Source organism: Eublepharis macularius, chromosome 4, assembly GCF_028583425.1.
Source record: "Eublepharis macularius isolate TG4126 chromosome 4, MPM_Emac_v1.0, whole genome shotgun sequence".
Taxonomy (NCBI): Eukaryota; Metazoa; Chordata; class Lepidosauria; order Squamata; family Eublepharidae; genus Eublepharis; species Eublepharis macularius.
The window spans coordinates 164,116,997-164,144,944 of NC_072793.1; the positions used below are offsets into that span (position 1 = coordinate 164,116,997).

Genomic DNA, 27,948 nt, shown 5'->3' on the forward strand with positions numbered 1-27,948 from the left:
GGTCTCCTTGCACACATGTGCACCTGGCAGGTGCAATGACATCACTTCTGGAAGTGACATCATTGTGCCCGATGGCAGGCATGCTCCCGCCCTTCACAGGCAACAAATTTGGGTCCATGAAGTGTTGGGAGCATGCTCACGGCCAGATGCAATGATGTCACTTGAGGAAGTGATGTCATCGTGCCTGTGGGGAGCAGGCCTGAAAATTGGCAACACCAACTGCTGCCTGTACACACTTTTTTCTTTGAGAATGGCCTCCCTGAAAATGACAGGAAAGTTCCCACTCTCCCCAAACTACGCAAAACCAAATTATTAAGGTTTCCTGCAGAGGTGATAAAGAAATGGCTCAAAGAGATGTTTTGATACAGTGACTGTAGACTATAATGCACCATCTGTTACCATAAGTATGTTCCTATGGAGTTGTTTCCACATCATTCAATATGGAGCATCAAATTGGTTGTCTGTTTCAGCTCAGTATCAGATTTCTGCTCCTTTTCAAACTTCTGCAATCTATACCCTATAGTATTGCTTATTGATTATCCCTACTGTTGATTGTATTGAATTACACGATGTCACTGCCTTAAGTCTCAGTAAGAAAGGTGGATGATAAACAATGTAAGTAATAAGTAAAATAATGAAATACATGAATTTTAAATATGGGGCTTATGGGGATTTTAACTCACTCCAGGCTTTGCCAATCTACATCCCTGCAAGATTCCAAGATTCCCTGGAATCTTATCAGATCTGCACGAACAAGAAAGACACACATTGGGATGAGGTTAACCAAGTTTATTGCATATAATCCAAGACAGATCAGCCAGAGACGAAATGCACCCATCTTTGCTTAGAGGGCAGACAAGGAGCCCAACTGCACTTCTGGTATTTTATTCGATAATCTCATTCATGGTGAACACAAAACTTACCCAAAAGTTGGCTAGGTTGTGGAGATGGGCCACGTAGTTTGCACAGGAACTCCGCTCCCCACTTCCTGTTCCCAAGCTGTGGGCCTGACGATTCTCTCTTCCTAACTCCAGTCTGCCCTCTTTTAAAATTTGTATTTATTTAATAAAAAGATAAAGATATAGTTACACAAAGACTCACCCAACAAAAAAACAACTAGCAAGCAGACAAAACGAACACAATATACGAACATTTTTTAAAATGAAATAAAATGTAGAAAAAGAAAAATTAAATAATCTACAAGAAGGCTTCCGATTTTCTCTGCAAGAAATATAAATATCCTTTTCGAATTTGCCCTCTTTTCTCTTGTAAGAGGCTTACATCAGTTTGGACCAGGATCTGGTTCCTGGTCTCTAGGGTTACCAGGCTGGATCAGCCTAAGTTCTCTGCCTGGTGTCATATTTGACACTTCACTGATAAGGGGCCCATGATCATCCATCTCCAGGGTCTCTTTCTGACTTGCAGGAGCCGGGAAACATAAATTGTGTCAGAGCACTTGAAACACACCTTTTCAGGCAGACTGATCTCGGCCACTGATAAGCACACCTACATGCCTGTATTCCAGCCCGGGAGCTGTCACATGGACAGCATTAGAGAGACAGAGGAAGAAAATAGCTACACTTTGGGCAATTCTAGTGGCCGGAGGTCAATATTGTGAGTTAGCTCTAACACTAAGGATTCACTGATATGGTCCTCACATGATTTTAGCAGCCAGGATGGGGAACAGTGTTACCAACTTCTTGGCCTTGGGCCTTGGGATCTCCTGGAATTACAACAGATTTCTAGGCTACAAAGATCAGTTCCCCTGGAGCAAAAGGCTACTTCAGATAGTGAACTTTATGGTTCTATGCCCAACTGAGGTCTCTCCTCTTCCCAACCCTGCCCTCCCCAAACTCCACCTTCAAATATCCAGGAATTTCCCAACCCTGATCTGGCAACCCTAATGGGCAGGGATCCAGGGCACAGGTTGTGGCCTTCACAGATCGCAGGATCTTGTCAACATCCATCACAGAAATGGGGTCAAAATGGTCCATAAATAGACCAGGCAATATATTAGGCATTCCTTCTGACCATCTTACCTTTAAACTACCATCCAGATCAATGCTTATTTCCAATATGTTATCAACAAATAGCTTTGCAAAACTAATTGTCTGTTTGTGAGACAATAAGCTTATTGAAGTAAGCAACTCCTGAGCTTATGAAGTAAGCAACTCCTGAGCTACCTAGAACAATAGGGACAGTCATGAACTAGCTGATACAATGGTAGTAGAGAAGTGTCACTTGTTTGCCACTGTCACTGCCTCCAAATGGGATCTCCAAACAGGACTGATAGCATGATTTGTCTGATTCAGTACAAGTTTCCCACCAGCATCTTTCTAGATGTTGAATGTCTCTCTTCAGGTCGCCCAGCTGCCTGGCAAACGAGGGGGCTGGATTCTGCCCCAAGGGTGGGAGAGGTGGACAAGGGAGAACCTTGCTGATAGGTACAAGGAGCTTCACATTCCATTCTCCCACTGCAGCCTCAACAGAGCATGAGTTTGGAATCCTAAAATCCCCCAGAGTATTTTGGAATCCAACAGGATCTATATGAGTGGACTATTTTAATCAGGCTCCCTTTCCGGCAGGGCATTGGGGGTCATTCTCACTCTTGCCTTGATTAGACAGTAGTCAAACCATGGTTGAGATCTAATCCCCAATCCTTCCCTCAAAGCTTCAGTGCAACAGATTAAGACCAGGGTGGGACTTCTTTCATATGTCGGGCCCATCCTCAATTGAGAGAGGCCCAAGGCACTCAACAAAGCTATACAATTCTGGGCCGATCCTGGTAAGGTATCCCTGCCATGAATGGTGAAGTCCCAACAATCAGTCTAGGTGTTTCCAGCACCACGTCCAAGAGCACCTCTGACAAATCAGATAGGGCTCCTACTGGATACCTAGGCAGCAGCCAGTAAACAAGCCGTATACCTAAATTACCATTAGTCCACAATGTCAATACCAATGATATTTTGAACTGGGAGTCTACAGCTGTTGAAAGACCCACAGAGGATAATAGCTACTTCTCCTCCCCAGCCACGTGTGTGGGATTGGTAGAATAACCACGCAGAGTTAGTTGGGACAGACACATCATGACATTTTCTTTCAATCGCCTCTGACTGGATAAAACACAGAATCAGAACCAAAAGAGGACGACATCATATGGATGCTCTTGAAAACACCATTATTAAGGAAGCCCAGGTGTGGGAAAACATTTGTATGACAACAACTCAGGGAATCCAGAAGAAGACCCAGCCTGAGATGACAACTGACTGCTAACAGGAATCTTTGGGAGAACACAGTCCCTCCCAACACAGGCTGCACACCACGTTCAGGATCATCTACATCCCCCACCATGGCAATGTCCATCTTGTCTGAGCAAAAACTCAACTTCTTCAGCACTCCTCCAACTACATGCTGATTTGGGCACCATTAAAACAACACTACAGCCTCTTTAGGACCCATTCAAAAGGAGAATGAGAGATGTGTACCAACAACATACTGCTGACAGGGTACCCTAAGCTTCTTGACAACCATACAGAATGGATCTATTAACACGTTATACAGCATAAGGAACAAGATGAAACCCCAAAGGCCAAGGGAAGATCAGCCCTCATTTAGCATCACTTGCTAGTTACACTCCTCTGAGAACAAGTGGACACTCTGCAGGTTGGAACTACACTCTCCTAATCCAGCTAGGCAGTAGAAGTGCCAATGGCAGAGCAAGTTGGAAAATGGCCAGTACAAAGAGACCCCCCACAAACATGGGCTATGCTATTTGTACTCAGGCAACAAGGAGAGATGCCAAATGCAGCTTAAAGCCATTTTAAGAAAGCTATACTTGTAAGAAATGCTTTAAAAACCCTGAAGTGGAAATGCCGAATTAAACCACATTCTCAAATACAGCAATAACGTAAACAAAAATGGCATCAAGGGACAAAATCCTTCAACAGTGGGTACAATGCAGTTTCTGTGAATACTGCAAGTGCAACCTCCTTTTCCAGGGAGGCATTTTCACATCAGAGATCTCCTTGGTCAGTACCATTCCTAGGGTCTCCCCTCTGTGTGGATTCATTGATGGGGAAAAAAGGTTAGATCTGACTCTGAAGATTTATCTAGTCTGAGGATATCCATGGTTTTTCCCCAGTGTGGATTCTTCAATGTGAAGCAACCTTTGAGGTGGTGCTAAAGCACTTTCCACTCTCTGCCCTTTAATATAGGATCTCCCTGTGTGGATTTTTTGATGCAAAACAAGGCTTGAACTGACACTGAAGCTTTTCCCACATACTGAACATTTATATGGTTTCTCCCCAGTGTGGATTCTTTGATGGCAAGATAGGCTTGAGATCTGACTAAAGCTCTTTCCACATTGAGAGCACTGATATGGTTTCTCTCCAGTGTGGATTCTTAGATGCGTTACAAGTTTTGAGCTGTCACTAAAGCTCTTTCCACATTCTGAGCAAAGATATGGTTTCTCCCCAGTGTGGATTCTTTGATGGCAACCAAGGTTTGATATCTGACTGAAGCTCTTTCCACATTCTGAGCATTGATATGGTTTCTCCCCGGTGTGTATTCTCTGATGGGACATGAGGTACTCCTTCCGACTGAAGCTCTTTCCACACTCTGAGCATTGATATGGTTTCTCCCCAGTGTGGATTCTTTGATGGGAAATGAGATGGTCCTTCCGACTAAAGCTCTTTCCACAATCTGAGCACTGATATGGTTTCTCCCCTGTGTGGACTCTTCGATGTGAAAAAAGGTTTGAGCTAACACTGAAGGCCTTTCCACACTCTGAGCATTGATATGGTTTCTCCCCTGTGTGGACTCTTAAATGGGAAGTGAGTTGCTCCTTGTGACTGAAGGCCTTTCCACAAATTGAACACTTATATGGTTTCTCCCCTGTATGGATTCTTTGATGGGTGAAAAGGTTTGAGCTATCACTGAATCTCTTTCCACATTCTGAACATTGATATGGTTTCTCCCCCGTGTGGATTCTTTGGTGGCAAGCAAGGCCTGAGATCCGACTGAAGCTCTTTCCACACTCTAAGCATTGATATGGTTTCTCCCCAGTGTGGATTCTTCGATGTGAAGCAAAATTTGATCTGTCACGGAAACTCTTTCCACATTCTGAGCACTGATATGGTTTCTCCCCTGTGTGGATTCTTTGATGGGAAGTTAGGTTCTCCTTCTGAGTAAAGCTCTTCCCACACTCTGAACATTTATATGGTTTCTCCCCTGTGTGGATTCTTTGATGTTTAGCTAGACTTGATCTGTCACTGAAGCTCTTTCCACACTTAAAGCATTTAGTGGGATTTTCATCTGTGTCCAATCTTTCATGTAAAATAAGGTTATTGCTCAGCTGATTACTCTTCCAATCTGCTGAGGATTTCAGATCTTTCTCCCTGTTCTTTATTGTCTGAGTAGTACCAAGTCTTGACCTACCAGTTGAGATTTTTGCATTTACAGGGAATTTATTCCCCATGGTTCCTATTTGACTTTGTTCTTGAACTGTAACTCCATAGGAATTACACCATTCAGGAGCAACTGGTTTCTTCCTCCCTTGAAGTCTGGCCCCACTATTCCTTCTTTGCTGTTTCCACCTCCTTTTCCTCTCCCCCTCTGTTGGAATAAAGAGAAAAACCTAGTGAGCAACAAACAAGACTTTTCCTTCAGTAAACAAACCCATTTTTGGTGAAAGTCAAACTGGTTTAGTGGTTAGAATGCTGTACTACGATCTGAGAGATCTAGGAAAGGAAAACATTGCAAGCTGCTTTGGGTCTTCATAGGGATGGGTCTAAATGAACTAAATAAACAAATGGATCAAAGATTTTCCAGAGGGAACATTGGGTAATAATCCACGATGACTTCTGAACAGGGCAGCCAAATGATGAGATTCCAGTTTTCTTTTCCCAATCATTTATCTACATACACCTGATTATTTATTTATCCATCCCCACAGCAACAATCACTCTGTGAGGTGAGTGGGGCTGAGAGAGCTCCAGAGAGCTGTGACTAGCCCAAGGTCACTCTTAACCACTACACCAAACTGGCTCTCAGGAAAAAATGAACCCGTCACAACACTGAATAGCTACCTGCCAATTTTTCTGCTTCCTCAGAGCCCTGAATCAAGGGATCTCCCCCTTCTTTCAGCTTGGAGATGAAATCAGCTTTGGGAAGCTGAAATCCTAATTTGAAGAAAAACAACCCTTAAATAAATGCAGAATATTTCCAGCACTTCTGACAGCAAGAAATATTCAGGGATTCCAAACCAGGCTCACACCTGCCCGATAAGTGCAAGACACCAGAAGACAATATATTCTTCATACTGAATATCAAATGTGCAGTAGGGATTACTGATGTGAACGAGAAGCATCAAGTTTGTCACCTCTGCTTGCTCAGCGTGTTTGGAAATCACCCCAAGAAATCAACTGGTGAAAGAAAAGTTTATTTTCTCAGTTTCCCCTGATTGCTAAGCAATTGAGCGTAAGTTGGAAAAGTCATTTACAGGTCTTGTTCTTGGCTTTTCGCTTCCGTGCCCTTGGTCCTCAGCCCGTGCTCTGCCTCTGTTCTGTGGGTCCTCTTCGAGACCCTTATGGATTACAACTTGGATTTGATGCCTTGGACTCTGAAACTGGGTGCTGACTAAGAATGCTCTATTATACCTGTAAGTTGCCATCATGGCAAAGACTCTGCTCATATGTATAGTCTATGTTTTAGCTAGCAGTATTGTTTTATCTGTCCTTTTGCACGCTTTCCAGTATTTCACCTTTTAGCAACATTTGCAATAAACAAAATATGCTTCATGACCATGTGGTGATTCTTTGATCTTTGGTTTCAACCTAAACAATTGCAAACACTGGTTTGACTCCACAACCTTTTTAAGTTGCATGGGAGACCCAGCACAGCTGACTCTTTGGTAATGCCTGGTAAGGCCAGAGGCTTCTCTCCCCAGTCTCTGTGCTTGGACTTGGTGGGGGAAATGGTGGCAGACTTATCCCCTGACGTGTTCAAGGATGTTCTGCTACAATTGGGACTCCAACCCCCCCCCATTCTACTGGCTCCTCCTGACCAGCAGGCTCCTTTTATCTTCCTTACAATCAGTCCTCAAGGACACCGCTGGAGTGCACTGATTAAACCATCAAGAGCAGGAATTTCAGCTTTCAGTATTATCAAAGTAAACAGCAAAGAGAGAGCCCTACCCAGAGACACCAGGTTCCTGCAGTTTTCCACCATGACTTCCCGGTGCAAAGTCTTTTGGCTTGGATCCAGCAAAGCCCACTCCTCCTCTGAGAAGCACACAGCCACTTCCTCAAAGGACATCAGACCCTGAAAAGAGTAAGAAATGGTTTCTTCTCAGAGACTGTGAATACACAGTTAAACAGAGAGTGAAGGTGAGGTGGTAGGGAGTTCTCCTTCAGGATCCAAAGCTTCTTCGGTGGTGTTCTCAGCCGTCTTGGTTAGAAGGTTGGACAGAAGCCAAGGGAGAGGCTCCTTCAGCTGCAAGGAGTTACGCAACGCAAAGGGGCACCAGGAGTGGTCCCAGACCTTCTCCTTTACAACTCCTTCCCTACCTGCTCCACATGCCCCGACGATGCTTTCCCTCTGCCACAAAGAGAGGGAGGCCCAGAACAAGCAGGCAGCGTCCTTCTACTACCTGCAAGGGAGAGAAGTTGGAAGATGTTTATGGCACTGCTCATTGCCTGGCTGAATTCCAGCCAGGAATTTATGGGTGGATCTTAATTCTGAGGAAGGAATAATAAAGGGCTGAGGAGGAAGGAGACGGTCCTTGAGATAAGATCTAAAATAAAAGCAATTCGTGTTTTACCCTCCCTCCCCTATGCTCCGTTTATTTTTCTTTGGTGTCCAGCATCCAGATCCCATTGTCCTCTATTCCTTCAGTTTTCCTAGTTCCTTTCACTTTGTTGTGATCCTTTGCAAAAAATTAGTTTTCTATACATTTTTAAAATATATATCATTGTCAAAGTGCCTTTGAGCATTGTGCGGATAGGTAGCTGTACATCGCTGCAGGTTCCACCCACATTGTTCCACGTTGGTTTCCGCAGCCTTCAGCTAAGTGGCTTTTATATAAAATATGCAACTAAAACCACAGGAACGTTTTAACAGAATATTGCCACAACAAAATATTGCTACGTTCTACTTGGTTCTAGCTTCCATGTCTTAAAAACGTAATTCTGTAGCCCTTTTCACTGCTGATCTACAAGGAGAAATGTTCTGACTGCACTTTTCTCCTTCTAACACTACTACAAAAATAAAAGGAAATTAGACTAGAGCAATGCACTGTTTCTGGGGCTGCCCTGTCCAGAAGCTACAATTAGTACAGAGTATTATGGTGAAAATATTGACTGAAGTGGGCCATAGGCAGCATATCACTCCATTATTGCTCCACTTATGCCAGTTTCCAACTTGCTTCAGGGCCCTTAAAGCTCTACGTGCCTTGACACAAGTAAACCTTAAGCACTGCCTACACTCCTATGAATGAACCCAACAATTACAGTCCTTTAGGGGGCTTTTTCAAAAAGGTCAGCAATAGGACGTCCTAGAATATTAAAGTGTTTCTGAGCGTAATGATTTTTATTTACTTGTTCTTATTCTTATCCTTCTTATGTTTTTAAGTGTGTGTGTGTGTTTAATTTGGTAGTAGTATCTTATAGTGTTCACCTCCTTGAGTGCCTTAATTGGGTGGAAAGGCATCATTATTATTTTTTAAGAAAAATAAAGTAAAAAGGGCAAGAGACTTAACTTTTTAAAAAGTAAACTGCAAATTAAATTGTAGTAACAGATCGTTATAGTGATATTACTCCATATTTATGTCAGAAATTGTTTTTTTTTAAAAAGCTGCCCACTGTGATGGTGGTGAATACCAGCACTGAGACAAGGAAAACAGAGAAGTAAACGCCTACTGCCAAATGCTCTGCATTCAGAGAAAAGTAATGAGAGTCGCACCAAGTGTCAATGCCATGAGGAAAAAATCACCGGGTTACTTCTGAGGAGGCCAAACCAACACCCGCTCCTGTCGTCCTTACCCAGCGGGGTGGGACCTCCATCACCCTCCAGTGGGATCAACCCAAACAGTGACCTCCACCTGTGTTCTGATGGATCAGCAGCCCCTTCTGATGGCCCCTGAAAAAGCAGAGAAGAAGCAAGAAAAGAGATAAGAAAAAGAAGAGTGCGGCCCAAAGCAAGGAAGGGGGGCAAAGAGGATATTTCTTGGTTGATTTCCAGTGAAAGTTGAGTGGGCGCAGAGGGGGATTTTTAGGGCAGTTTTTCATCTTCAGCTTCTTGGAGGTTGCCAGATGAAGCCCTCTCACCTGCCCTTCCTGGTCCTTGGCCTCCGCCTGGCTCAAGAGGAATCCTTCTGCCAGGGCCACCGCCTGGGAACTGGTCTCCACTCTGCACTCTCTCACCCAGCTCTCCATCTCCAGAGGCAGGATGGTCAGGAACTGCTCCAGGATCACCAGGTCCAGCATCTGCTGCTTGCTGTGCCTTTCCGGCTTCAGCCACTGACGGCAAAGATGGTGGAGCCGGCTGCAAACCTCTCGGGGCCCCTCAGCCTCCAGATAGCAAAAGTGCCTGAAGCGCTGGCACTCTGTGTCTGAGCTGGTGGCGTCCTCGTGTGGGGTCTCTGGTGCTGATCTCTCCCAGAATTCTTCACTCTTCCCATTTTGTTGAGTAGGAAATCCTTCTCCTGATTCATGGCCACATAATTCCTGCTCTTTCATGTTATTAACTCAGCAGCTGATCAGGCCAATGGATCTCTTTGGTCTGCCGCAAGTTCTTCTCTCAAGGCCAGACTGGCAAACTGGGCAGGGCTATTCAGTCCTGCAAACGAAACAAAGTTGTGAGCAAACCGTGACTTTCTCCAGGAAGGAGAGCAGAGAGGCTCCTTTTGGCTATCACTATACCCTTTGGGTCAATTTCTCTACCCTTCCTCCCTTAAAAACATCATTTGAAATACAGCTGCATTCACATTTTAATAACAATATCATGATGCTGAATGTTTCACTTTTCCCTACAATCCCAAGAACAGAATTGGTCCCTTTCACTGTTTCTCAGCACTGTTTTCACTGAATTATCCATTTCAAGATCACTTTCACCACAGGCCACATCAGCATACATTAGTGAGCCCTTTGGACTGCTGTAATGTCCTTTATATGAAGCTGGTTTTGAAGACAGTTCAGGAGTATCAATGAGTTCAAGCTAATCTCCACTGGCTGCTGATCTGTTTCCGGGCCCAGTTCAAAGTGCAATTACCTTTGGAGTCCTTTTTGGTTTGGGATCAAGATACTGAAAGGACTGACTGTTGTTGGTAAAAGAACCCACCTGTGAATTATGATCATCCTTAGAGGTCCTGCACTTTACAGCCTCACTTTCTGAAATAGAAGGCAGGGCCTTCTCTGCTGTGGCACCGCAGCTCCATAAATCCTTCCCACATCTATTCCCCTGGCAGTGAGCATTGGACTTTTTTGGCTCTGGCCAAAACATTCTTCTTCATGCAAGTACCTTGTCAATATGCAGTTTAGTTGCCCTCCCCCTTTTATAATTTTACCATATTTTAAGGCAATGTTAAAGACATGTTTGTTGTTGAGTTCCTTTTTAAATCAAATAAGGATCTATCAACTTTTACAAGAATTATATTACTGTCCGTTTGTAAACCAGTTTGGCAATTATGGGTCAAGAGCATGGGTCAGAAATGTTTACAATGAATGAAACTGGAACTGGAGGGATTTTTCTCTGAATGTGCAACACTTGTAGATTTTATTTACTTTTTTATAGTTCATCTTTCCTGCTGGCAATCAAGGCAGATTACAGCACAGAATCAGTGCGATCAGACAACATTAGACAATTAATGAACAATGGAATAAGACCCAACTGAGATAGAGAAGAATGCAAACATATCAAAAGCAGGGACGCTATAAACAATACAATAAGGAACGGCAAGGTAAAAACAATGCTGTAGAAGCAGCTATACCTACAACAGTTATTTCAGCAGACAACTATTTCATTAGAAAGGTGCCCTCCTGGAACGTTCACTATATGACAGTTCTTTAAAAATGATCTCTTTAGCATCGTGGTTTTGTACATTCGGAGGAATGAACAAAGTGTGGGAGCTTTCCCAGCTCCTCAGGAAAGGCCATCCCACAAGGTGAGAGCCCTCCCTGAGAAAGCACCTGAACGGGCAGTTACTGATATTACCCATTTGCAGGGTGGCACCATTAGAAGGCTTTTCCTGGAGAAGTAAAGTGGTCACAGTAAAGCACAGCAGGCAAGGCGGTTCTGTAGGCAGGGGGGGTCCATAGCCACTCACGGCTTTTTATAAGCAGAACCTTGGAACGAACTTGGTAACCAATCAGTAACCAATGGACTGTCTGCTGAATGGATGCAAAATGCATGTCCTGCCTGGTGCCTGAAAGTAACTGGGCTGTGACAGTTTTGCACTAATCGTGGCATTTTTGCACTAACTGGCGTTCCCAAGTTGCCTTGCAGGGTAGACCTATGTAGAGTGCATTGCAGTAATCTAGCCCCAAGTTAACTGTAGCATGGATCCACCATGGCAGATCAAGAAAGGGGGCTTTCTTCTGCGCCTTTTTTGCAGCAGCATCCATTTCTCCAGCACGACAGCTGAATCCCGCATAGCCCTGGGTTCCAAACCAAGTCTGCGAGAGTCAGCTGGACCCCATCAATGGTGGGGAGCAAAACGGCCCTCCAGACCGGTCTCCCTCACCAGCATTACTGCCATCTGGCCAGGATTATGTTTCAGCTTGTATGATTTAATCCTCTCTACAGCATCATCAGGCAATCTGGACAGCAAAAGAGAGCAGGGTGTCATCAGTGCATTGATGACAGCCTGTTTCAGATCCACAAGGATTTCTTGCAAGGGACTGAATAGTGTGGGGGAATAATATTGAGCCCTGAAAAACCCGGAAAGCAAATCCCACACTGTTGACATTTGGCAAGAGCAGCCCCAGAGTCCTGCCCATAAGGGACGATTTCAACCAGTCCAAGGCAGGCCCCCTAATCCCTCCTCCTCCCCGCAAATACTTCAACTGGATGGCATGGCCCACAGTTTCAAGACGCAGCAAGAGGGCAGATTCAAAGAGAGATCACTGACTAAAGCCACCGTTGACATCTGAGTCCCCTATGGTGGCCTCCAACCGGACTAAAACTGATCCAGAACCCACCCGTCATCCAGGAAGACCGGGAGTCTCCTGCCGCAGCTCTTTTGTCTGAGCTGTCTGCGATTTGCTCGGGTCTTCAGCCTCCTGTATGCTTTGGGATCATTTGAAAACCACGTCATAACGCACCCCCTACTTACAACTATTCAATGGCTTACACGTAATTCTGTTCTTACTGCAAACTCGTGGGGGATCCCACTGCCTCCACAAGAAAATCGTGGATGTATTCCTCTCCTCTGCTTCCTGCTCTTCAGCGGGGATGCACGAAATGCGACCTTGCAACGGCCTGTCCCTGAGCCTCCCCCTGCCGCCCCATCTTTCCTTCGGCCTCTCCCCAAGACCCCCTCTAGAGCGGGCGGGCACCCTTTCCTCCCCCAATGTCTGGAGGGCACGGACGGCACCATCGCATCCTCTCCTGGGCCAGCAAATCCCGCCTCTGGCCTCCGTCCTTTCCCTTTCCCTGCAGCCCCGGGACTCCCTTCGCCCAAACTCACCAGCTTTGCACACGGAAGAGCAGAAGGCGGCGATGCACGCGCGGAAAGGGGGCGGGGAGGCTGCAGAAGCGCCCCCCCCCCCGCCGCCGCTTCCCTCCCCGCGGCCTCTCTAGGAACCCGACTCTCTCCCTTTAACCCCTTGCCCCTGGACAAAATCGCACCCCACAGACGACGAGGAGGCATCTCTGCTCCGAGGCTGGACACGCCTTCCACTGGGGAGGCGGCTTTGAGGATTGGTGCAGCCATGCAGGGAGTTGCGGGGCGGGGCGATTGGCTTCGGGCCTCTGACGGCTAGTCGGTGGGTTGCCAACAAGCTGGAGGAGCAAAAAGTCCTGTCTGTTTAACAGAGGCTTAACGGGCGGTTGTTCACCAGGTGATGTTAATTGACCTCTGTGCCATGAAAAGTTTCAGCTGCCCATTCCCACGCATTAAGCCTCTCCGGTCGTTGGCATCCCTAGAAGGGGCCTGATTTCTCTTGGGAGAATGAAGAAGGTTGGGCAAGAGAGAAGGAGACGCCCAAGACTAGAAGCGGGTCCTTCTCTCTGAGCAGCTTGCAACCTGCCCTTTCTCTCTCTTGAGAAAAGTGTCTGCTCTGGATGCACAGCCCCCAGGTTCGCTCCTCCCCTTCTTGATAAAACATCATCCATGACCCAGCATACAATAGTTGCTGAGATGAAATTTAAGCCACCCTGGCGACGGGCTGGTGGCGCTCTGCGAAAAGCCGGAAGGCATCGCTCAGGAGGCTCGGAGGCCGCGGGAGCGGCGAGGGGCAGCCTGGGCGCGGCGGGGCGGGGCCGGGAAGGGCTGGCGAAGAAGCCACCTGTCGGGGTGGCTGAGGGGGGAGCCGCTTGCAGCACCCTGCCTGCTGCCCCTTCCCCCCCGGGCGCTACGAGGGGCTCGGGCCGGGCCGCGGCTGCTCCTCGCACGGGGACAGTCCTGGGGCCTGGGGAGGCGGGGTGTGTGTGTGTGGCTGGGCATCCCATTCTCCCGCCTTTTCTTCCTCTCCCATATGCCACCCCCCACCCCCCACCAAGAAGGGGTAAGGTGGGAAGGGGGCAAGAGAGGCAGAGAAGGGGTCGAGTTCAAATGGGAGGATGCCAAGGCAGGGGGAATGGGATTCCCTCACCGTGCACCATGGCCATCACCTTGGAGAAGCTGCGGGTGGGGGAACACCCACCAAAACTAAGGGCAGGCTGAGGGAAGAAGAAGGCAGAAGCAAGGAGGAGGCAGCAAGCCCAGCGGAACTCCCTGCAACTGTATAGTTCTAATAGGGTGTACAGTATGGTGTTGTTTAGCGTTTTGGATTTGGGTGTTTTTTTATTACTATTATTACTTCCCTCCTTCATTGCTATCTTGCCCTGAGGGTTTTACACAAAGATTGAAAAGAATGCAGGATAGGCTTGCACCCTGAGGCCCCCCACAGGATAGAACCCCCCACTGATAAGTGCTCTCCAAGGGCAACCCTTTGAGTCTTGTCAGTGAGGAATTATTTGACCTGGTCCAATGCTATCCTGATACCTACTTCTGCTTCCAAATGCCTCAACAAGATGGCTTGGTCCACTGCCTCAAAAGCTAGAGAGAAATCCAGGAGCAACACAGAGACCTTTGTCTGCATTCAGACAGAGGTTGTCACCTAAAGCCACCAGGGCAGTGTCCACCCCATAGCACAGCCTGAAGCCAGACTAACAAGGGTCCAGGCAGATGAGCTAAGAGGATCAGGAGCTGGTCTGTGGCTGCCCCCAACCATGTCGAATCGAAGGGGCAGATTAGAGACTGGGCAATACTCAGCCACATCATTTTTCTGTAGGACTGGTTTTTTAAGCAGTGGAGGGCTAATTGCCTCTTGAATGACAGAGAAGGTGCCCTCAGTTAGATTTTTTTAATGACAGACATTCATGCTAAGTATGGGGTTTATGTGGGAGCTGTGCTTTTAACTCATGCCAGCCTTTGCCAAGCTACAGCCTTGGAAAGCTAACCAGGTCCTGCAGGTTTATCAAGAGGCAGTGGAATCTTATCACCTCTGTGTGAATGAGGACTCTTTTGATGTGTCAGGATGAGGTTAGCCAAATTTATTGGATGAAAACAAACCGACAGAGACAGATTACTCATCTTTGCCCAGAGAGCAGACAAGGAGCCCAGCTGCACTTCTGGTATTTTATTCCAGAATCTTATTCATGCTTCGCTCAAAAGGTGGCTAGCTTGTAGAGACCAGCCAGTCCCCTCCTGCTCCCCCAGGCTGTGGGCCTGACTATTCTATCGTTCTAACTCCCGTTCGCCCTCTTTTCTCCTGTGAGGGGCTTTGGTCCAGCATCTGCTTCTTTCTAGGATTCCTGGAATGAATCAGACGACATTCTCTACCTGGTGTTACATTCGACACAACATAGATGAACCCAAGGTCCCTCTTGGATCACCTCCAGTGTCTCTTTCTGATCTGCAGGAGCCAGAAAATAGAAATTGTGTCAAAGTGCTTGAAACATCTTTTCAGGTAGATCTTGGCCATTAATAAGCACCCCTACATACCTGCATTTCAAGCTTAGACCTGTCTCTTGCAGGCACTTTGACACCAAGACAGTGGTGGAGATATGGAGAAGGAGAATAGCAACACTGGTCAGTTCTGGGGACCTGAGCTCAGTTCTGGGAGCCAGCTCCAACACGAAGGGCTTACAGATATGATCCTCACCTGATCTGAACAGCCAGGATGGGTCAAGGATCCAGGGCACAGGTAGTAGCTTCCACAGATCCCAGATCTTGTCAACATCCATCACAGAAAATGTCGAAAAGGTCCATAAATAGACCAGGCAATGTATTCGGCATTCTTCTGGCTAACCTGCTTTAAAACTGGCATCCGGATCAAAGCTTATTGTAGATACATTCTCAGTAAATGGCTTTGCAGAAGTATCACAACTAATTGTCTGTTCCTGAGACAATAAAAGCTCATCTTTTGAAAGAACAATTGGGACAATCATGAACCAGCTGGTGCAATGGTAGCAGAGAAGTATCACTTGTTTGCCACTGTCACTGCTGCTTCATAGGTCTCCAAATGGGACCTAGAGCATGATTTGTCTGATTCAGTACAAGTTTCCCACCAGCATCTTTCTAGATGTTGCCTGGCTCTCTTCAGGTCACCCAGCTGCATGGCAAACCAGGGGACTGGATTCTTCCCCCAGAGTGGGAGAGGTGGACAAGGGGCAACCTTGTTGGTAACTACAAGAAGCTCTGACTGCAGCCTCAACAGAGCATGTGTTTGGAATCCTAACCCCTCCACCCTGAATATTCTGGAACCCAGGAATCCAGGGGGGGGGGGTGCTTTTCACCAGGCCCCCTTTCCAGCAGCATATCACATTCATGTTGGGAGGCAAACCTTTTTTGTCCACAGAAGCCCCCCAACCTCAAACAACTCCTCACTCATAACACACGTCCTAGCATGGACACAAACTCTGGGGCCATGGCCTGCAATAAACCAAGATGCCACCTCTGCCCACATACCCACTCCAAAAATACAAACACTGGACCTAAGAACACCAGAAATACCATCTCAAGCCCATTCACTTGTTCGTCTTCCAGTGTCATAGCTGCCATCATGTGTCAGCAATGCCCTTCAACTCTATATTGGACAAACAAGTCAGTTTCTTTACAAAAGAATAAATGGACATAAATCTGATATTAAAAATCACAACGTTCAAAAACCTGTGGGAAAACATTTTAATATGTCAGGCCACTTCATCACTGACCCAAAAGTAGCCGTTCTCAAGCAGTGAAACTTCAAAGGAAAATTAAAATGTGAGATTAATGAAATTGAGTTTATTTGCAGATTTGGAACAGTGGATCCACCAGGACTGAATTTGGACATAAGACTTTTCTCACACTACACATGCTAATTTTACATACTTCACACTCACGTTCTTTCAAACTAATTACAACATGTATTATGCCAGCTTCCTGACAATCTAATTTGCAATACCGCTCCCACCCTCTGCCTGGACTTTAAAGACTCCCACCCTTTTCCACTTCATGTGTCTGACAAAGGGAACTTTGACTGTCAAAAGTTCATACCCTGGAAATCTAGCGGTTCTCTAAGGTGCTACTGGACCCAAATCTATAGTGATCTGGCAATTGCTAAACAGAGGACGATGTCACGTGGATGCTTTTGAAAACACTAATACCGTAAGGAAGCTCAAATTGAAAAAACTTCCATGTGAGAACAACTTCAGAAGAAGACCTGGTCCAGGAGGACACTCGACTATGCACTAACACAATCCCAACACAACCTTCAGTTACCACATCCAGAATCATTTACATCTCCCACCAAAGCAACGTCCATCTTGTCTGGGCAAAGATACCCCAAACAAATGCTGACTTCAGACACCACTTAAACAAACTCACAGCATCCTTAGGACCCATTCAAAAGGAGAGGTGTGTGCCACTCACATATTGCTGATATGGTGCCCCAAACTTCTGGACAACCACACAAAATGGTTTTATGAGCATGTTACACACAAGGCCGGTGCCAGAGTTTCTGGCGCCTGCGGCCATGAGCATGCGCGTTGTGCGCGTGCACACCTCTGACTGCATGATGATGTCACATCACGCAGCGCAAGTTGGTTGGGGCGGCGCACGGAAGCTTCTCCGTGCTCCGTACGCAGCCCCAGCAGCTGCTCGCAGCTTCTGCGTCTGGCTGGGGCGTGTGGGGGCGTGGCTCACTGCAGCACTAGCCGCAGCCAGCCAGCCCCATGCCGCTGCCGCTGCCACACACCCCGGCTGGGTGCAGAAGCCCTGAGCCGTTGCTGGGACGGCACATGGAGGCTGCTCCACGAACTGTCCCAGCAGTGGCTCGCGGCTTCTGCGCCCAGCCAGGGTGTGTGGGGGCGGAGGAGCGTGCCAGTCAGCCCCATGCCACCGCTGCCACACGCCCCAGCCGGGCACAGAAACTGCGAGGCGCTGCTGGGACAGCGTGTGGAGGCTGCCCTGTGCGCCGCCCCAGCAGTGGCTCGCAGCTTCTGCGACCGGCCGGGGCGTGTGGGGGCGGAGGAGCGCACAGCGGAGCTGCCATGGCTGGCTGCAGCTGCTGGTGCAGCCAGCTAGCCAGCTCCATGCCGCCGCTGCCGCCACCACCACGCGCCCCAGCTGGGCGCAGAAGCTGCAAGCTGCTGCTGGGGCAGCGCATGGAGGCTGTGCCCGGCTGGGGCATGTGGCTGCGGCGGCAGCACAGGGTGGGCTGTCATGAAGCCCAGTCATGCCAGCTTCGCTGCGCGCGCCTCCGCCCCTGACACGTCCTCCGGCGCCCCTCCAGTGCCCTCGTGCCCGAGGCCACCGCCTACCTGGCCTCCATGGGTGCGCCGGCCCTGGTTACACAGTACAAGGGACAAGATGAAATGCCAAGCGGCCAGTTTGCTGTAGTGGTTAAGAGCAGCAGGACTCTAATCTGGAGAACCAGTTTTGATTCCCCATGCCTCTGCTTCAAACCAGCTGGGTGACCCTGGGTCAGTCACAGCTCTCTCAGAGCTCTCTTAGTCCACCTCACAGGATGATTATTGTGAGGATAATAATAACACACTTTGTAAACCATTTGTATTGAAGGGCAGTATATAAACTGAGTGTTGTTGTTATTAAGGTAAGACCAGCCATTTTCTAACACCATTTTTTAGTTCCACTCCTGTGAGAAAAAGAGAAACCACTGCAGATTTGAACTATGCTATCCTGATCCAGCTAGGTAGTAGAAGAGGGATACAAAAGTCAAAGGCAGAGCAAGTTGTCCAAGGAGGAATTTACAACTAGGTTATCTCCTGGGCCAGTAAGCTTGCTAGGGTCTCTCCTCTATGTGGATTTGTTGATAGGGGAAAAGATTAGAGCCAATGATGAAGCTCTATTGATATTTTGAGGATGCATATGTTTTATCCTCAATGTGGATTCTTCAATGTGAAGAAAGTTTTGAGATGTTGCTGAATCTCTTTCCACCCTCTGCTCCTTAGCACATCCGTGTATGGATTTTTTTGATCTAACCAAGGCTTGAACAGACATTGATGCTCTTCCCAGCTTCTGAGCACTAATTTGGTTTCTCCCCAGTGTGAATTCTTCGATGTGAAGCAAGACCTGATCTGTCACTGAATCTCTTTCCACATTCTGAGCGCTGATATGGTTTCTCGCCTGTGTGGATTCTTTGATGGGTGAGGTTTGAGCTGACACTGAAGCTCTTTCCACATTCTGAGCACTGATATGGTTTTTCCCCACTGTGAATTCTTTGATGGCAAGAAAGGCTTGAGATTTGTCTGAACTTCTTTCCACTGAAGCTCTTTTTACACTCAGGGCAGTGATATGGTTTCTCCCATGTGGATTCTTTGATGGGAAGTGAGTTGCTCTTTCTTTCTGAAAATGATTTCACATTCTGAACATTTAAATGGTTTCTCTCTCGTGTGGATTTTTTGATGGGAAGCAAGATTTGAGATCTGAGTGAACCTCTTTCCACACTGGGAACATTTATATGGTTTCTCTCCTGAGTGGATTCTCTGATGGGAAGCAAGGCTTGAGCTGGCACTGAAACTCTTTCTACACAATGAGCATTGATAAGGTTTCTCTCCAGTGTGACTTCTCTGATGGGAAATGAGGCACTCCTTCCGACTGAAGGTCTTTCCACACTCTGAACACTGATATGGTTTCTCGCCTGTGTGGATTCTTTGATGGGTGAGAAGATTTGAGCTGACACTGAAGCTCTTTCCACATTCTGAGCACTGATATGGTTTCTCCCCACTGTGAATTCTTTGATGGCAAGAAAGGCTTGAGATTTGTCTGAACTGCTTTCCACACTCTAAACATTGATATGGTTTCTCCCCAGTGTGGATTCTTCGATGTGAAGCAAGGTTTGAGCTATCACTGAAGCTCTTTCCACACTCAGGACAGTGATATGGTTTCTCCCCTGTGTGGATTCTTTGATGGGAAGTGAGTTGCTCTTTCTGTCTGAAAATCATTCCACATTCTGAACATTTAAATGGTTTCTCTCCTGTGTGGATTTTTTGATGGGAAGCAAGATTTGAGATCTGAGTGAACCTCTTTCCACACTGGGAACATTTATATGGTTTCTCTCCTGAGTGGATTCTTTGATGGGAAGCAAGGCTTGAGCTGAAACTAAAGCTCTTTTCACACACCGAGCATTGATATGGCTTCTCCCCATTGTGACTTCTTTGATGATAACCAAGACATGATTTGTCACTGAAGTTCTTTCCACACTCTAAGCATTTATATGGTTTCTCTCCAGTATGGATTCTTTGATGGGAAGCAAGGTGTGAGCTCTGGTTGAAACTCTTTCCACATTCTGAGCATTGGTATGGTTTCTCCCCAGTGTGGATTCTTTGATGGGAAATGAGGTGGTCCTTCCGAATGAAGCTCTTTCCACATTCTGAGCATTTATATGATTTCTCCCCTGTGTGGATCCTTTGATGGGAAAAAAGGTTTGAACTGACACTGAAGCTCTTGCCACATATTGAGCACTGATATGGTTTCTCCCCAGTGTGTATTCTTTGATGGTAAGCAAGGCCTGAAGTCTGATTGAAACTCTTGCCACATATTGAGCATTGATATGGTTTCTCCTGAGTGTGGATTCTTTGATGTTTAGCTAGACCTGATCTGTCACTGAAGCTCTTTCCACACTTAGAGCATTTGGGGAGATTTTTATGTGAGTCCAATCTATCATATAAAATAAGGTCATTGCTCAGATGACTACTCTTCCAACACACTGAGGATTTCAGCTGTTTCTCCCTATTCTTTATTGCTTGAGTAGTACCAAGTCTTGACTTACCAGCTGAGATTTTTGCAATTTCAGGGAATTTATTCCCTGTAGTTCCTATATGACTTTGTTCTTCAAGTGTAATCATATGGGAATTACTGCATTCAGAAGCAACTGATTTCTTCCCTTCTTGAAGTCTGGCTTCATTTTTCCTTCTATGCTGTTTCTCCCTTCTTTTTCTCTCCCCTTCTGTTGGAGTAAAGAGAAAAATCTAATGACCAACAAATAGAGTTTTCCCTCCATGAACAAACCCACTTAGGGTGAGAACAAAACTGGTGTAGTGGTTAGAGTGCTGGACTAGCATCTGAGAGATCCAGGTTCAAATCCCCAATTTTCCAGTTTAGCTTGCTGGATGACCTTGGATAAGTCACACACTCTCAGCATAGCCCATTTCAAAGGGTTGAGGATAAAATGGAAGAGAACAATGCAAGCTGCTTTGGATATTCATAGGGAAGAAAGACAGGGTATAAATGAACTAAAATAAATAAATAAATAGATCAAAGTTTTTAGGTTGCCATAGGGAAAATCAGGTAATAAGAGATGTTGAGGAGAGCTGGCAGGTAGAGGGGCAAGAGGGTCCGAGGAGGGCTGAGAGGAAGGTGGGGTCTGGGGAGGGCTGGCAGGTAGGGTGAGTAAAGAGGGTCTGGGGAGGGCTGAGAGGCAGGAGAGGTATGGGAAGGGCTGAGAGGCAGGAAGGGTCTGGGGAGGGCTGGCAGGTAGGGAGGGCAAGAGGGGTTTGGGGAGGGCTGAGAAGCAGGAGGGGGTTAGGGAGAGCTGGCAGGTAGGGGGCAAGGAGGTCAGGGGAGGGCTGAGAGGCAGGAGGGGTTGGGGAGGGCTTTCAGGTAGGGGGCAAGGGGGATCTGGGGAGGGCTGAGAGGCTGGAGGGGTCTAGGGAGGGCTGGCAGGTAGGGCAGGCCAAGGGAGTCAGGGGAGGGCTGAGAGGCAGGAGGGGTCTTGGGAGGGCTAGCAGGTGGGGGGCAAGGGGGGATCTGGGGAGGGCTGAGAGGCAGGAGGGGTCTGGGGAGGGCTGGCATGGAGAGCTGGCAGGTAGGGGACAAGAGGGGATCTATGGAGAGCTGAGGCAGGAAGGATCTGGGGAGGGCTGGCAGGCAGGGGACAGGGATTGGGGTCAGGGAGGCTTGGCGGGCAGGCAGGCAGACCAGCTCGTTCTTCCCGCTGCATCCCTGGCTCCAGCTGGGCTTGCAAGGTGGTGGGCGTATCGCTCACACCCCGTCGCCCCGTCTATGCAGACAGTGGCACGCCCCGGCTCCAGCTGGACTTGCAGGGCGGCAGGCGCATCGCTCTTGTCCCGTCACCCCAGCTCTGCTGAGAGCGGTGCGCCCAGCTCCAGCGGGGCTCACAGGGCAGCGGGTGCATTGCTTTTACTGGGCCGCCCTCCCTCTCCAGCTGGGCTGCGTAGTCCAGCAGCAGAGGGACAGGCAGGCTCGCCTGGCCATCCACCACCAGCGGCGGCCTCTGGAGGCCATGCTCAATTATGCACTTTTTATCCTGGTGCTCCTGTGCAGGTTCACCAGAATACAATGTGAGTCTTCGGAAACCCGCTAACACAATTATGCTATAGGCTGATCTTTGGCTGGGATACAAGATTTTCAGTTGATACCTAGACTAAACAAATTTCTGACCTCTCTTCAGTCAGAGGGCTGCTAGCTTGTAAAAGACAGGCTATTGGAAAGAATGGTCTTCTCAATACAGCCCTGGAGTTTAGTGGTTAATGTATTGTTTTAAAACAGACTGTCATTTTACATGCGTCTGTTTCAAAAGGAGTATTTCCCCACCAGGGGGGTGGGCTCTGTATCCTATGGTCTGATGCAACACAGACATTTACACCCCCGTTGGTCACTAACAGTCTATGTCCCCATTATGAATCCACTTTCAAAGCTGATAGTGATCCTGTTGTGTTATTCCCCAGCTTTTCTTCTGAAATGGCTTTTGTGTGTCAAGTGGGTGACATTTAGCTAGACTTCATAGGAGAATTGACTGCCTGATATAAGTTAAAAACAAACCTGCCACAGCATTGAAAAGCTACCTGCCAATTTCTCTCGTTCCTCGGACCCCTGAACCAATGGATCGTCCATCAGCTTGGAGGTGAAGTCAGCCCTGGGAACCTGAAATCCTAATGTGAAGACAAAGAACCCATAAACACACACTAATTATTTCCAGAACTTCTGACAGCAAGAAATATTCAGAGATTCCAAACCAGCCAGTCTGCACAAGCTCACACCTGCCCCATAAGTGGAGGAAAATAAAAGGCAATATGTTCTTCTTACTGAACATGTAATGTGCAGTAGGGATTACTGATGTCAATGAGAAGCACCAGGGTTGTCACCTCTGGTTGCTCAGCGTGTCTGAAAATCACCTCAAGAAGCCAAATGGTGAAAGAAATTTTTATTTCCCAGCCACAGGGCAGGGAAGGTAAACCTCAGTGAGGAGGCTACTCCATTAGCAATTCTGGGGCAGCTTCCTACATCCAAGTATGAAGGTACCTAATACAGCTTTAGTCAAAGGTGGCTAGATAAACATGCTTTCTTCCTGGGAAGAGACCCCATAATTCTAATAGGGGTGGGCAGGCAGGAATTGATTTATGAATTGAAAGCTCAAGTGTTAAAAGTTACACGTTACCATTTCCAGCTGAGTTCCAGCTCAGTTTGAGTATCTTATTTTAATCATCAGTGTTGGATATGTTGCCCTTCTGGACACAGAAAGAATAGCTACACATAATTTTTTACTCCTGAACAACAGCGAATGTCCAAGGAACATGGCTGTGTAAAGAAATAGGCTTGCTTGGCCAGAAGAGTTAGACCTGCTTGACTCAAGTCTGGATGCATTATAGGTAAGGGTTGGGCTAGTGTGAGAATAACTCTACAGTTTTGCAACACAGGTGTTGATACTGAAGTCTCCTAGGTTAGGGAGAGGCAAGGCCAAAGAGTTCCAGCTAATTAAACTGAACTTGATGTACCTGCAGAACATCAACTTCCCGTGTCACTGCAGGGCACTGATTGGTGACTGAGAGCTCCCCTGATTGCTAGGCAATTGGACACAAATTGGTTTGTTCTTGGCTTTTTGCTTTTGTGCCCTTGGGCCTCAGCCCTTCCTCTGCCTCTGTTCTGTGGGTCCCGTTTGAGACCCTTTTGCATTACAACTTGGATTTGATGCCTTGGACTTGGAAACTGGGTGCTGACTAAGAATGTTGAGTTATACGGGTATGTTACTATGATGGGTTAGAATGCCAAAATCTCTGCTAGTATGTATAGCGCACATTTTAGGTAGCTTTATTGTTTTATCTGTCCTTTTGCACGCTTTCCAGTATTTCACCTTTTAGGAACATTTATAAGAAACAAAATATGCTTCACGACCTTGTGGTGATCTTTGGTTTCAACCTAAACAATTGCAAACACTGGTTTGGCCGAGCAACCTTTTTAAGTTGCGTGGGAGACGCAGCACAGCTGACACTTGGATAATGACTCGTAAGGCCAGAGGCTTGTTCCCCCAGTCTCTGTGCTTGGACTTGGTGGGGGAAATGGTAGCAGACCTACCCCCTGCTGTGTTCAGGGATGTTCTGCTAGGATTGGGACTTCTACTGGCTCCCCCTGACCAGCAGCCTCCTTCTATATTGTCAAAGGCTTTCACAGCCGGAGAACGATGGTTGTTGTGGATTTTCTGGGATGTATAGCCGTGGTCTTGGCATTGTAGTTCCTGGCGTCTTTTGGTGCTACACCTCTGAAGATGCCAGCCACAGCTGCTGGCGAAACGTCAGGAACTACAATGCCAAGACCACGGCTATGCAGCCCGGAAAATCCACAACAACCATCAGCCTCCTTTTGTCTTCCTTACAATCCGTCCTCAAGGACACCGCTGGAGTGCACTGATTTAAACCAACAACAGCTTTCAGTACTCTCATAAAAAACAGCAAAGAGAGAGCCCTACCCAGAGATGCCAGGTTCCTGCAGTTTTCCACCATTACTTCCCTGTGCAGAGCCTTTTGGCTTGGATCCAGCAAAGCCCACTCCTCCTCTGAGAAGCACACAGCCACTTCCTCAAAGGACATCAGACCCTAAAAGGAGGAGGAAATGGTTTCTTCTCAGAGATTGTGAATACACAGTTAAACAGAGAGGGAAGGTGAGGTGGTAGGGAGTTCTCCTTCAGGATCCAAAGCTTCTTCGGTGGTGTTCTCAGCCTTCTTGGTTAGAAGGTTGGACAGAAGCCAAGGGAGAGGCTCCTTCAGCTGCAAGGAGTTACGCAACGCAAAGGGGCACCAGGAGTGGTCCCAGACCTTCTCCTTTAGAATCCCTTCCCTACCTGATCCGCGTGCCCCGACGATGCTTTCCCTCTGCCACAAAGAGAGGGAGGCCCAGAACAAGCAGGCAGCGTCCTTCCGCTACCTGCAAGGGAGAGAAGTTGGAAGATGTTTATGGCACTGCTCATTGCCTGGCTGAATTCCAGCGGCCGGGTCTCACCTCTAGAGAAGTCCTTTCAGTTTCTCCCACTTCTTCTTTCATGTTTATTCATGTTTCTCCAAGTGAAAGCATCCCTCTCTCTCGGCTAAGGCTTGCAGACCCACCCATCAACCACTGTGGCCAACAGACCCTTTCTGTTGCCTTTACGCATAGAAATGCTTGGCTTTATCCTTGCCTTTCAAAAATTTCCTGCTTCCATACCCTATCATATTCCTTTCACTGACAGTGCAATCCTATAGAGAGTTACACCAGTCTAAGCCCACTGAAGTTAATTAACTTAGATCTGAGTAACTCTCCGCAGGATTGCACAGGGAATGTCCTAACTGTTGTTCATTATTGTACTTTGATCAGCCAACGTCCTAGCTGTTGATTCTATTGTATTTTCATTTGCACTGTATAATCTGCCCTGTATCTCATTGAGAAAGAAGGACTATCAACAACAGGAACAATAACAGCAGCAGCAACAACAAATTACCCCTTTTATGCAAAGAAAGGAAGCGGTGACAGCGGTGTCTCTATGTGCCACGAGGCACCAGCACTCAGCAGGGGGTGGAGAAGACGGGGGGGTCTCTCCTCCCTGCAAAACAGCAAAGGATCATAATGAGTCTGCGACTGATGGATGCCCTCTGTTTGCTGCAGAATGTTGAACTTCAAATGTAATTGTTGGATATTGTATCTCATCACATGCAAACACCATACATGGGAACTTTTCTGCTCTCTTAAAGGGACCTCCACAATAAAAAAGAAAAAAGCAGGAATTCTTTTCCAGATGTCACTGGCTAGCAAAAGTCGGTGGTGCTGCTGTTCTGCCTGGGTGCCAGCCCAAAGTTAATAGTTTGTTTACAGTTTCCCACCATAGTAATCAGTGGAACAATAAACATGTGCTGTCGACACTCGTATACTTAAGGGTCCGTTAGCATGTTTGTATATGCTGGAAACTCAGTGAGTTAACGGTTCAGAGGGAGGACTGTACTATTCTGTGCGACTTTGGTGCCGTAGAGTCCAAAAACATCTGCACCAGAACCTCTCTCCTTCTCTATTGAAAAGAATGGCCCCAAAAATCATGAGAACAAAAGAAAACGAATCAATGTCGAGTTGCAACCAGTAACATCCACTGGGAAACTACCAAATCACTCAACAGCTGCACATTTGAAAACATAATGAAAAATTTCAACATGCTACATTCTACTTGATTCCAGCTTTCAATTCTTAAAAAGTAACTCTCTAGCCTTTTTCATTGCCGAGTTATAAGGTGCAATATTCTGGCTGCTGAGTCTTAAGTTTTCATTGCTGAATTATAAGGTGAAGTGTTCTCTGTGTACCACCGCTGCAGGGTGTGTGTGTGTCCATTATTCTGAACTTCTTAATGAATTCTAGTGCTGCAATCTCACATTTTTAATAAATTCTAGTGCAGTAATCTCCTTTTAATGAGGCGATGCCACTCTTAGGTCAGGAACAGAAGATCCTGGAAGATGAAAATGTTACTAAGCATTGTGATTTTTATTGTCAGATTTATGTCCATTTATTCTTGCATGTCTGTCTCGTGCCTGATGTAGAGAACAGAAGGTCATTGTTGACACTTGATAGCATATATAGTTAGAAACTGAGCAAGTCAATAAACTACTACTATAAACTAACAGAGCTACCCTTATCTGAGACTAGATGGGTGGCAACCAGACAAAGGGTTTTCCCGGTTGTGGCACCAAAACCCCTGAATTTCCTTCCCAGGGAAATTTGTCCATCTCTCTCTACTGATCCTTCTTCCTATGTTTTAAACTTTGTTTTAAAATAGTTTTTAAACGATAAAATAAAGAAAGGCAAGATAGTTACTTTAAAAAAAGGAAATGAGGAATTTGTAGATTGTAGCAAGAGAACATTTTTAAGGGGAAAAAAAGCTGTCCAGTGTGACCAAGAGGAATGGCAGCCCTAGGGGTGTGAGGCAAGGAAAACCAATATGTGCATGCCTACCACCAAATACTTTGCATTCAGAAAAAAAGCATTGAAAGGAACACAGAGAAATGCTGCCATGTGGAAATATAACATGCTCACCTCCAAGAAGGAGACCAAACTGAAACTTTCCACTTTAGCCCTTACCCAGTGGGGTGGCTTCTCCATCAGCCTCCAATGGGATCACCCATGACAGTGACCTCTGCTTGGGCTCTAAGGGAGCCTCTTCTGTCTCAGGGGAAACAGCAGCCCCTTCTGATGGCACCTGAAATAGCAGGATAAGATCTGGATAAGAAGAGTGTGGTCCAAACCTGCAAAGCGGGAGATGGAAAGGGGGAGAGGAGCCAGAAGAGAATATTTCTTGGCTGCTTTCCAGATAAAGTTGGGCCCTTGAAAGTGGGCATTTTAGGACAGTCTGTTTCATCTTCAGCTCTTTGGAGGTTGCCAGATGAAACATGCTCACTTGCTCTGCAGCCTCCGCCTGGCTCAACAGGAATCCTTCTGCCAGGGCTACTGCCTGGGAACTGGTCTCTGCTCTGCATTCTCTCACCCAGCTCTCCACCTCTGGGGGCAGGACAGTCAGGAACTTCTCTAGGATCACCAGGTCCAGCATCTGCTGCTTGCTGTGCCTTTCCGGCTTCAGCCACCGACGGCAAAGATGGTGGAGTCGGCTGCAAACCTCTCGGGGCCCCTCGGCCTCCTGGTAGCAAAAGTGCCTGAAGCGCTGGCACTCTGTGTCTGAGCTGGTGGTGTCCTCACTCAAAGTCTCTGGTGCAGATCTCTCCCAGAATTCCTCACTCTTTCCAGCATGAAAGGTAGGAGGTCCTTCTCCTGATTCAGGGCCAGACAATTCCTGCTCTTCCATCTTATCAACTCAGCTTCTGATCAGGCCAATGGATCTCCTTGTTCTGCTGCAATTTCTTTTGTCAAGGCCAAGACTGGCAAACTGCGAGCTGCTACTCAGGTCCTGCAAAGGCAACAAAGTCTTCTGTGAGCAAACTCTGATCCTTCTGCAAGCCAGAGAGCACAGAGGCCCCTTTTCGCTCTTTGTCCATCCATTTCTCTAA

General features: G+C 47.1%; 1 protein-coding gene across 1 annotated transcript; it reads right to left on the reverse strand.

The window, feature by feature from the left end:
- Window positions 1-807: 807 nt before the first annotated feature.
- On the reverse strand, window positions 808-27,776 carry LOC129327752 (uncharacterized). Its single transcript, XM_054976510.1, is given in 15 exon segments — window positions 808-5,613; window positions 6,087-6,179; window positions 7,194-7,320; window positions 7,566-7,648; window positions 9,039-9,135; window positions 9,324-9,722; window positions 11,738-11,813; window positions 12,844-12,996; window positions 18,727-19,008; window positions 19,010-20,648; window positions 22,507-22,593; window positions 24,405-24,531; window positions 24,777-24,859; window positions 27,029-27,146; window positions 27,345-27,776. Coding segments are annotated over 15 exon segments (5,274 nt in total). The 5' UTR covers window positions 27,747-27,776; the 3' UTR covers window positions 808-4,105.
- Window positions 27,777-27,948: the final 172 nt, after the last annotated feature.